This window comes from Cydia fagiglandana, chromosome 11, assembly GCF_963556715.1.
Source record: "Cydia fagiglandana chromosome 11, ilCydFagi1.1, whole genome shotgun sequence".
Taxonomy (NCBI): domain Eukaryota; kingdom Metazoa; phylum Arthropoda; class Insecta; order Lepidoptera; family Tortricidae; genus Cydia; species Cydia fagiglandana.
Window position 1 is genome coordinate 13,994,096 of NC_085942.1, and position 12,538 is coordinate 14,006,633.

Genomic DNA, 12,538 nt, shown 5'->3' on the forward strand with positions numbered 1-12,538 from the left:
GTTATGTTATGCCATTTATTAACCAATAATTTCAGGTTAACGTAAAGTATGCCCTATTATTGCCTGCTTGGCTGTTATGTTAAAGGTACCTTGTCAGATAAAATCACAAAGGTTCTTACGATTCTTATTACGATCATCATTCATGATTTATATTAACTAGTAGTTCGCCCCGAACTGTGAACTCGCGGTTCGCCAAAAAGATCAATTGAATGCAGTGCTACTTAGTCCGAGATGGGCAAAGTACAATTCGATAGTAGATATAGATGTTGTTGACTTACTAGGATGCATCTACCTATACCTTATTTGAAACAGGTGTGTAGATTTCGAAAATGATGATCATGACCAATAAAACGACATCCATGACGACTTTTATGACATACTGCATGGCCGTCATTTTGGATTCTAAAATGATCATCATTTTCGAAATCAGGGCCCCCTAAAACCTACAAAGTGACATCCATGACGACTTTTATGACATAGTGCATGGCCGCCATCTCGGATTCCACAATAGTCATCATTTTCGAAATCTGCGCCCCCTAAAACCTATAAAACGATGTCCATGACGACTTTTATGATGTAGTGCATGGCCGCCATCTTGGATTCCAAAATAATCATCATTTTCGAAATCTGCGCCCCCCAAAACCTATAAAACGACATCCTTATGACAAAGTGCATGGCCGCCATTTCGGAATCCAAAATGGTCATCATTTTCGAAATCTATGCCCCCTAAAACCTATAAAACGACACCCATGACGACTTTTATGACATAGTGCATGGCCGCCATTTTGGAATCCAAAATGGTCATCATTTTCGAAATCTGCGCCCCCCAAAACCTGTAAAACGACATCCATGACGACTTTTATGACATAGTGCATGGCCGCCATTTTGGAATCCAAAATGGTCATTATTTTCGAAATCTGCGCCCCCCAAAACCTGTAAAACGACATCCATGACGACTTTTATGACATAGTGCATGGCCGCCATGTTGGATTCCAAAATGGTCATCATTTTCGAAATCTGCGCCCCCTAAAACCTATAAAACGACATTTATGACGACTTTTATAACATAGTGCACGGCCTCCATTTTGGAATCCAAAATGGTCATCATTATCGAAATCTGCGCCCCACAAAACCTATAAAACGACATCCATGACGACTTTTATGACATAGTGCATGACCGCCATCTTGGAATCCAAAATGGTCATCATTATCGAAATCTGCGCCCCCCAAAACCGATAAAACGACATCCATGACGACTTTTATGACATAGTGCATGGCCGCCATTTTGGAATTCAAAAAGTTCATCATTTTCGAAATCGGGGCCCCCTAAAACCTATGAAACGACATCCATGACGACTTTTATGACATAGTGCATGGCCGCCATGTTGGATTCCAAAATGGTCATCATTTTCGAAATCCGCGCCCCCTAAAACCTAAAAAACAACATATATGACGACTTTTATAACATAATGCATGACCGCCATTTTGGAATCCGAAATGGTCATCATTTTCGAAATCTGTGCCCCCCTAAAACCTATAAAACGACACCCATAACGACTTTTATGACATAGTGCATGGCCGCCATTTTGGATTCCAAAATTGTCATCATTTTCGAAATCGGGGCCCCCTAAAACCTATAAAACGACATCCATGACGACTTTTATGATATAGTGCATGGCCGCCATGTTGGATTTCAAAATAATCATCATCATCGAAATCTGCACCCCCCAAAACCTAAAAAACGACATCCGTGACGATTTTTATGACATAGTGCATGGCCGCCATCTTCATCTTTATTTTGTTGCACACTTACCTTGGCCGCAGACGTTCGGAATTTTCATTCAGTTTCCGTACGGAATGACAGGTAGGAACGGGACGTCGCTCTACAAATGTCATTCCGTTCGGAAAATGGGGTTGGCCGGTCGAAGTATTTTGAAGATAGCGCCAGCATAGCTTGCCCTGTCAATCCCTAGAATTGTGTCAATTTTTTGTTTGTAATGAATATTTATGTCCTGGATGCCAGTCATTTAAGCCAAATCTCATAGACAAAGAGGCAAGCTATGATGGCGCCATCTATGCAAACCTTTGACAGTTGCCAACCCCATTCCGAACGTCTGTGGCCTTGTAGCGAGGCTAAAGTCGACAATGGATTGAAAACGTGTGCGAATATTGTTGTCAAATCAAATTTGTCAGTAAATAAGAACAAAAAAACTATACTCGTCCTTTTCTTGGTGTAAGACAAAGATAGTATCATTCTCTCTGTCTGTGTTTGAAACGAGACAGTCCTTTGACAAACTACAATTGTAAGCTCTGTGGAGCCTATAACTGATTCACCATAGAGATTAAAATAAACTGTATCTGTGGTAAGCCGTATTGTTTCTTGTACCTATGGAGTGTAGAACCTCTACCTTCCATAGTTTCTTGCCAAATGTCAAATACCTATATTATGTTTATTTTTATCTTGCTAATTATTCCAAAATGGTAAATTTTAAGGCGATATTATAAAAGTGCAAGCCGAGCGCTTTCATTTGATACCAAACTCAACCATACTTTCTTACAAAAAAGATGACCAGAAATGCATGACCCCTCACAAATAGCTTTTTAGCATTTTAAGCTCTTCTAGCTTAATAACCTGTTGATAAAGCCTGCTCATAATTTAATGACTAAAATTTACTGCCCTCAACTACACGTTTACCCAATTTCATTTAAATTAGGACAAATTTACTTAAGTTCTTGAGTATCAAACTATCTTCTGACAGTTCAGCGTAAAAACATCGAAATGCCGGGACGTGCCGCTAGCCGGCCGCGTGTCCGAAGTCGAATGTAAGAACTTCGCTTCGCTTCGCTCGCTCGTTCGACAATAATAATAATTATTATAATTATTACCTCTTTTACAATAGCCCAGTCTCATTGTCCACCCAAACATCAATCCATAGACCGGAATACTGTTCACTTTTTCTACAATAGTCCCAATGCCTGCTGCGACCGGTTCATGGGTGTCTATTGTTGCGCCTGTGAACGGGTTCCAGCAGGCGTTCTACATGACATTAAAGCTCTCCAAGGGGCCTCTACGTGTTGGATCTATATCCCCACGCAAGCCTATCAAAAGACCGGGATTTATAGGCCCGTGAAATCCAAAAGGAGACACAAAATAATTATTATAATTAATAATTATTAAATAAATAGCATGTATAGATTGGTTATATTATATTTACATTGAGATAACTCTGAGCTACGTCCAAGGTAGTTATATTGTTAATTATTGATAGAAGACTTAATTTTTGACAAATATCCTCATACTCTTGAACACTCGTAAATCCATCGCTATGCCTCGCGTACCAACGATCTATATGTACTATATGTGCTCTGCGCTTTGACATTAAATAAACTGTTGCAAAGCTGACTACACGACGCGGTATGCATCCAATAACAGGAGATAAGATAAAATTCAGAGACAGGTAAGGTAAAAAGATAGACCTTGGCAGATCAGATGTTTAATGTTTTCTATCGACTTTTATTATCAATTTCATTTTGATTGATCACTTCTAGCTACCATACACAATGTCATATGATATAATATATAGCCAACTAGATATCCTTGTACATGTACCTAGTAGTTATTGTTTACAAAATCATGAAAATGATTAATCATATTAAGAGTACCTATTATTTATTTATTACATATTTTGCAATGTACTTAAAGTAAAAGTTCTTTATTTGCATAAAATGTGGTACAGGAACAGGTGGTAAGTAGAAAAAAAAACCAGTACAAAGACATATTTTGCTATAAAATATACAATAGCGTGCAAAGCTATAGACAAGCTTTTTTTCTTTCCTTAAATCATTATGTAAATATACCTACGTAGATATTACCGGGAGGTCAAAGCGTTATAACATTTTGCTACAAACTTAACTAAGCACCGTAGTTCTACGCTGTGCTAAGCGCTACGTAATTACGCTAATATTTAGTATAGTAACGAGTATAAGGACCACTTCTTTGTCTAAAGATAGACAGACTTTATTAATAAACTTGTCTCTTATAAAATCTAGGAAATGCGCAAGTTGTGTTATGCCGCTAAACGGAAGGAGTTTCTCATTTCTTGCCAGAGTTTGTCAAACAAAATATTCTATGAAAAATATGCTTTTCTACTCTCCATTTGTTTTTGCACATAGACGTAAATGAGTTGGATTATTAGTAGCTATGATTTTATGTTTGCACACGTTGGCTAGTTTTTAAACACATCTCATAGTAATTTTCTGTGGGCATCATTGTATTGAGCACAAGATTCATTTTGGGTCATCGTGCCAGCTAAATATGTAAGCAAGTATATTTAAGCAATTTTTATTAGTTAAGACTAACGTTACTTAGCGTAGTTAACGTAAGTGGGCCGAAGTTGACATGTAAATGTTTTAATAATTTTCAGACATTTTCAAAATTTTGACATATTGGCTTAGTTCCTTTCACTTTATTTACTTATTTACCTACTTAGTTAAGGACTCAATTAATTAAATGTAACTTACTACTGCTTGCAGTACCCGTTGCTATTGAATTGTCAATAACGCCAATTCCAGGGGGTCCGGGCGGGCCTGGAGTTCCTTGGGAACCTGTTAACAGTAAATTATTTAAAAATGTTCATAGTTCACAACTTTGGGAAGAAATCAAATTATTTTTTTATTTTTTTTAATATTTATTTGTATTTTTAAGTAGTCACACTACTATATATAAATTATGAACTGAAATAGATGTTACATATTACAGAAAAGTTCGTCACATCGCCCTCCAATTATGTACGTACGTATGTAATAACAAAATAACACGTGCATTGCGTCGGCTATCAAAATCTAACTCTAACTAGATTCTGAAATAACAGTAACACAAAAGGTGTCTTCATCCATCACCATCCTTCATCCTTACCTTACGTGTCCTATCTAGTGAACAAACGTGACGTCCAACAATACGATTCATAGAGTCTAGACATCGTCATGTCAGATATTTTTGAGGTGATCCGTTCGTTACTGCGATTATTGAGTAGCTAGATCAGTGCCTCAGTGTGACGTCCATGAAAAGTGGGGAAAAATGCGACCGGGAATAATGCTACGCGGAACTAACGCTAGTGGGGAAAAATGCGACCGGGAATAATGCTACCCGGAACTAACGCGAATGGGGAAAAATGCGATCGGGAATAATGCTACGCGGAACTAACGCTAGTGGGGAAAAATGCGACCGGAAATAATGCTACCCGGAACTAACGCGAATGGGGAAAAATGCGATCGGGAATAATGCTACGCGGAACTAACGCGTTTGGGGCACTACTCCGATTATTGATGAAAATGTTATTAGAAATGATGTTTTTCAGTGGTTATTTGGGTAATTTCAATACTTCGTGAATTTCTTTAAGTATATAACAACATTTTAAGAGATGATTATTGTGTAAATGTCAAAGAATAGTGTAATAATGTCTTCGAGAAGTGTTTGTTTACATGATAGGACAAGTAATAATGAATACACTTTAGATATAAATGGGATGTGTGATGTTTATCCAAGTATAAAGAAACAAAATAGACATCGTAAACAAAGGCAAAACACGAATAAAAGAATAGAGTTGGACAAATTGAATAAAAATACGACCTGTGAACTATGTAAAACAGCAAAGGAACTTGTAACTACGGAATAACAAAACTCATTTTCGGAAAATAACGTAATTTGCAGAAAAATAAAATGTCTATGTAGAGCATAAAGAGCAAAAGTTACGTTCGAAGGCAATAAAAAGCGAGAAACCTGTACGTTTGACACTTCAAAAGGCCCGGCGTATAAAATAAAGATTTTCCGAATCGTTGCAATATAGCCCTAAAATCTTGCAAACGAGTTCTCCGCGCATAAATAAGGGTCATAGTGTAACATAAAATTTGATGGTTGAGTTAGTTTGTTACCTTTCTCGCCCTTTTCTGCTGGCCGGCCGTGTGGGCCAGGTAGTCCGGGCGTGCCATCGCGACCGGGCTGTCCGCGCTCGCCTTTCGCTCCATGAGGGCCCCTCAACCCCACATAACCCTAGTAACAGAGTTATAAGCCCACGGGTTGAAGTAACATAACGTCCCGTTACGAGGGTCAAGCCGGCGCTTATTGCGTTAGCCCCGAATTTATTCTACGCGTACCTACTAAATTAGCGAGGGTCGTAAGAGATTTTATTTTGATTTCGCCTCTTGTGACAAAGTGTTTTATGAAGGGCCGGTTAATCTTGTTTTACAAAATCGTCAAAGAAAAGTTATTTATGTAAATAACTGCTACATTGTTAACTCTATAAACGCCAACTTGATGATATTATTATTTCTATTTTTATATTTAAAATGTTGAATATACTGTATTAGTACAAGAGAGCCATGTAGATATTTAATTAATGGAATATTTTATCAAATATTTATAAAATTTATACAATTCAGTAGGCTTCGTTCTAGTGCACCGAGAGAGAGTACTTGTATGTACATAGTTATTGCGCAAGAGACAGATAATCTTTTTCTGTCAGTAATAATATCTACAATTAGAAAGGAAATCTATCTCATGGCTCCTCTAAACGATGGGCCAGCGCCGGCCACTCCAAAGGACGCAGCCATGCGGTAGAATGAGATAGCAATATCATTTGCTCTCTCTAACGCATAAATGCGTCCCTTGATGGCCGGCGTTGGCCCATCGTGTAGAGGAGCCATCACACACGTGATACTGCCACAGTGTACTCCTGTTAAGTATACAGGTGTTCACAAAGTAGGTATGTACATGATTTCATATTATCTAATCATTACACACGAACACTTACCCGTTCTCCTTTGTCACCCTTGGACCCGTGTAATCCCCTCTCCCCCTTATTACCCGGATAACCCCTATCGCCTTGCGGGCCTGGTGGTCCCATAGGCCCTCTCTCGGTTTGTAGACCGGTTACGGTTAATCCGGTTGATTCCTGAGTAATATCGATATAAATTATTATTTTATACCTAACAGATATATTATCTCGTTGTGAAATCTACGCAAGAAAAGGGTGATTTTCAGATTTTGTTAATTATTCTGATAAAAACTTGTTATAAATAATATTAGAAAAATAAATACCATAAACATGAATATATATGTTTTTCAGTTAAGTGTGTAATTAAATATGTATGTATTAAATACGCTTTGTACATTTTGCCTTACAAAACAAAAATACATTTAGTAAACAAACAGCTATATTCGAACTTTAAGATACGTCAAATAATAGATATGGAAACGATATAGATTAGATATGTCAGTGTCAAACAAGTGTCGCAAGTGACGTTTTTGTTTGAAGAAACGTCGCTATAAAATGTTAGTATTAGAAAATACTATATTAATAAACAATAATACAATTAAAAATACACTACATTAATCTAAACATAAAACTAATTAAAAACTAAACTTAAATATAAATATAAGCAAAATAATAATAGATAACATATTTATAAATATATTACCATGATAGCTGCGGGTCCGGGAGGTCCAGGGGGTCCTTGTGGACCGGCGGTTCCATCCACTCCTGGCTCCCCTTTTGGCCCGGGCTGACCTTCTGGCCCTGAAGGGCCAATGTCTCCTCTCTCTCCTCTGTCACCTTTTGGCCCTATTGGGCCCGGAGGACCCGGATCACCCATTTGTCCCTGTCAAGGAATGAAATACATTTGTCACTAAGGTAATTTAAAAAAAATATTTGTACACTATTAAACTACTTAAATAGGATATTTTCCTACTATTCATATCAGTTACTTTTTTAGAACTGTGAAAACGATTTGCTAATATGGAATTTATATGAAACATTACATCGTGACGTCACGGTCAACTCACCTACTTTTTATATTTCTATCTGATTTATTAAATATAACTTGTGTTTAAAAATAACCTCCTGTCTATACTTTTCTAATAATTATCTGGTGCTTTATTTCATGCATGGTGTAAAATAATTTAATTTAAATACAGTATAACACCCTATGACCCGGACTCGGGTATGTCCTTAAACTACGTCCAGGACCCGGGTATGTCCTTAAACCACGTCCAAGACCACCGGTGGACGGGCAGCAGCGTCCCTCAAATTCGGTGTACTCAACTGCGATCGCCAACCCGCCTGCCAAGCGTGGCGATTATGGCATTCACCCTCCAAAAAAGGGGGAGGCCTATGTTCAGCAGTGGACGTCTTATGGCTGAGATGATGATGATGATGATAACACCCTATTGTGTAAAAATCGAGTAATTAGTTACAAATAAATCAATGTGAATAATCTTACCGTTTTACCCGGTGCGCCGGTGGTGCCATCCGCGCCTGTGGGTCCTTGAGGACCTGGGGCGCCCTTTAGGCCGGGCACCGTCGACAGGAGCCGAGACAAGTCGTTCACTGTGCACTTGCATTGGCCGGACAAGGGGATCTGGTTTAAATATAATATATGTACAGTCGCCATCATATATATCGGAGCGGCCAAGGTGTTCACAAATATCTGAGCACGCCTCTATTGTCAAGGCGTTAGAGTGCTTGTTCAGATATTGTGAACAACTTGGCCGCGCCGATATATCTGATGGCGACTGTACATTGAAAACATGTAAGGATGGTAGGTAAGTATACTTCACTAAAGTTTCTGGACTTCTTAGCGCCACTTGTGCCATCCCACTAACGGGGTTAACCGGTTAAACCTGGAGTTGCTATGGTTACCAGTACAATTTGACTAGTGTCAAGTGTGTAGGTTAAACCCAGTGGTTTAACTTAACCCCGGATTAGATGGGGCGGTGCAAGTGGCGCTTAAAGAAACTCTTTATCAGATTTATTTATGATTATCGCATGTCGCATGATATTACTGATATTTTTAATATGGTACGTCACAGCTTTGACATTTTGGCATAAAGCAAACGAATTATTCTGTTTCTGCGGTAACGGATGAGTAAGTACAGCAAGAGTAAGAAGTAAGAGATAAGATAAGTTGTAAGAACACTTATTCATGAGTAATTGCCAACTATTATCGTTACTGCCTTTGTTACATTTAACAATGTTGATCGAATAAACAATTTATTTCTTAGAAGTTTTGGAGGGAAACTCCTCGTAACGTAAATATTATTTTGTTGAAATTGTTCGTCTCAATTAGCATAATAATACTATTTCTAGAAACCCATTGAAACAATAATATTATGTGAGTGAAGGTCGTGTAAAGGAGATTAGTTTAATATGCACAGACAGACAGAATATATTACTGTAAAATGTATACTAATGAGCGGAAAGCAAATACATAAATGCAATGATGCCGCTGCAATTGCTACTAATTTTAAAATACCGATAAGTTTTAATATCTCTATTATAAGTAAATAACGTTGAAATAAATAACGTCGTTTGTTATAAATTTATAAACATCTTTTATCCCTGTGAAGAAACGAATGAATATATTTTTTATTATAGGATTGTTATGAGAATTGTATGAAAGTACTACATAGTTAGGTATTTACAATTTGTTACTTACAGGTGGCCCTTTCTCCCCGTTTTCTGCGAAGTCTGTAAAATTAATAAATCCTTTATTGGAGGAAGCATTTTACTACTCTTTTTCTGACTCTAAAGGCTGATGATGATGACTCTTATACAATGTCGATCAATGGAGGCATCTCATTTTTCTACTGCTCAATGACGCGTCGGTTTCATTAAAAATCAAACTGTACTTGAAGTAAGTGCCCTAGCCTAAATACCTACGTTGCTATATTAAGCTCTACAGAAAAGTGGATACCTATTTTAGGGAACTGATTGTATACATAGCCAATATCTAGATAGTAGCGGGAGTTTTGGGAGTTCTGACATCCCAACGAATCTATAGACTAATTTGACTAGTAGCATCTCTAAATATTATTAGTCACCTTTAACGTTAAATTTGTATCTGATTGGATTTCGAGGTAAATATAAGTGATTGCAATTAGTTTGCCCATCAAATAAATATTTTATTAAAGCTCAGATCGTAATGTGACAGCAGCATAACAATTTTCAAACATACAGTACCTACATAGTTGATGGAAACGTTTTACTCTTACATATTCATTAAATTATATTTACACTTATCTTTCCAGCAGTACCCTCGACCCAATTTCTTTGATCGATATAATTATAACTTCGTGTATTTAAAATTTTCTTTAGTATATTTATGAACACCGGTGCCCAAAGATCTGACGTGCTGTTAAATAATTATAAACGTTTCTGTTTATTATTCCTGGTTAAAATTCTGCCGCCGTCATAGTTTATAGTTTTTTTGCGTTTGTATGACTGGCGTGCATTGGAAACAACTTATAAAAATGTTATAATTATAACCTGGAAATATCTCAGTCAGTATACAAAATATCAAAATAATCGAATTTTCAGAAAAATTAAACTTAATACTTAATGACAACTTTATACACAATTAATCGTACTTTAAAAAATCATTTATTTCCCTGTTCCATGGTACACATAATAATAATATACTACAGCAGTTTTGACCTTGATTCGATACGTTTGTAAATTAAATGTGATAATAATCGGAGTAGAACATTAAGAACCACTTTGGTACGAACAGTGAAACTAATAATTTTACCCTAATAATGGCTTTCCCCATAATCAAAATTTAGTAAATCTAATACATATTGTCTAAGTAATATTAGATAATACTACTAATATACAGGTACATTTCAACAAATATACGTACCGTATTTAATTTTAAACGCTAACGTAGACGTGCAAAATTTTGAGTCTGATTTTTTTATGAACATACGTCGTTGTTGACTTGTACACTACGATTATCGAGAGCAAAGCTACGAATGCGTACCGAATTCCTCGCCACGCATACTTGAGCCTTTATGTACAAATTGTATTCGCGCTGTGCCAGGCCGCGTAGCCAAGATGCCAATCGCTTACGCTCCGTAGCGATCGAAACGCAACTGTCACTGTCGCGCTAATATGGAAGAGTGATAGAGAGACCTAATGCTTTTCGTTGTCGAAGCGATAGCGATTGTCACCTTGGCTAGGCCGGCAGGTCAGATTCAGTGGGGTAATCCTTAGTGGAGAGAAAAATGATACGATTTACTTACGTGGAGACGAATGGGATACGACGGGTAATCGGTTTTCATCTGGGTTTACCTGAAATAACAAATCCTTATTAAGTTATTTTTATTGTTATTAGAGAGTGAATATAGGTGTCGTAACTAGGTAGGTACTTCGTATGAGTAATTTTTTTGCAGCAATTAATCACAGTTAAAGAAAAGTATACACCTAAAGTGTCATTCTATAGAACTTGCTAACTATGTAAACAAAAGTCACTAGAAAATTCATCATTCAGAGACAATTTCAATATGGCGGTTTGTTTACATAGTTAGCAAGTTCCATAGAATGACACTTTATGTGCTCAAACTTAATTTTAATTTATTCTAACGTTTCTAGACATGAATTTCAAGAAACATTTATATCTGCTTTTTTACTAATTATTTTATTAATTAATCAGAAAAATAGAAGACCCAATTACTTTCTGAATACATACATATGTATAAGTGCAAGTCACATGTTGAACAATATAATATATGTACTTCTAGGTACCTATCAAATATATTATGCAGCCCTATTGTCTACATAATGGACCGTACATTAGAATGTACAATTGTACAGTTTCTATGAACTATTGTCTTGCTTAAGCTCACTATAATGCTAAGGATTCTCAGAAGGTGGGATATCTGTGTGCCACCACAGACGTGTAGAAATATATCATTGTGTGTATATACCTATATGCGGGTCGCTTCCAACCGGCACGTATGGAGATCCAAGGGGGAGGCCTATGTTCAGCAGTGGACGTCTTATGGCTGAGATGATGATGATGATGATGATATACCTATATTAGACATAGGCACTTACCCCCTTATTCATAAAATTTTACGGGCTTGATTTAGTTAAATTATGTTTTATTCCTTTCTTACAAATACATAAGTCAAAATGACAGGTAAGGACAAACAATCCTTAGCTAATTTAGGCCAGTAACGCGTTTATGAATAACACCATTAAACTATAAGATAAATTTATGTGGTAACACATGGACCTACCTGCGGTTACCTACCCAGTATTACTGTGACTATAAACCTAATCAATACTTTTAAATATTGTTAATAGTAATTTATTACCAATTATACAACTAGTCCATTCACTTCTAGCACAGAATAAATTATTATTTATTCTGTGCTAGTACTATTGTACTAGGTACAGAAGACTCACTCTCTAACAGAACGCGTCTGTCACGATCAGCACAGATATAGCCGCTAGGTGGCGACAGCGCCACGCGCGGCTTATGGCCAACCCCAAAATTGGGGTCGAACGGATGTACTTTTAGCTACCTGTAGCAAAGCGACGAAATCGCGGAGTGAGCCACGCCTGCTTCTAGTTAATAACTTCCTCTGAGAATCTCAACATTCAACCAGACGGTTTACCTACTTGATTTTGAATACAAGTCATATTTTGATTGTAATACATAACTGGTTATGAATTTAATCTGGATTTGTCTTTGATAT

The 12,538-nt window shown here is 37.0% G+C and overlaps 1 protein-coding gene across 1 annotated transcript in view; it reads right to left on the minus strand.

Moving 5' to 3' along the window:
* Window positions 1-12,538, minus strand: part of LOC134668673 (collagen alpha-1(V) chain-like) — a 69,984-nt gene that overhangs the window by 26,638 nt on the left and 30,808 nt on the right. Inside the window, exons 3-9 of the mRNA XM_063526115.1 lie at window positions 11,078-11,126; window positions 9,493-9,524; window positions 8,278-8,415; window positions 7,477-7,656; window positions 6,810-6,950; window positions 5,932-6,049; window positions 4,522-4,605 (exon numbers count right to left, since the gene is read on the minus strand). Of these exons, the coding sequence (XP_063382185.1) occupies window positions 4,522-4,605; window positions 5,932-6,049; window positions 6,810-6,950; window positions 7,477-7,656; window positions 8,278-8,415; window positions 9,493-9,524; window positions 11,078-11,126 (742 nt within the window). The remainder of the gene's footprint in view (window positions 1-4,521; window positions 4,606-5,931; window positions 6,050-6,809; window positions 6,951-7,476; window positions 7,657-8,277; window positions 8,416-9,492; window positions 9,525-11,077; window positions 11,127-12,538) is intronic.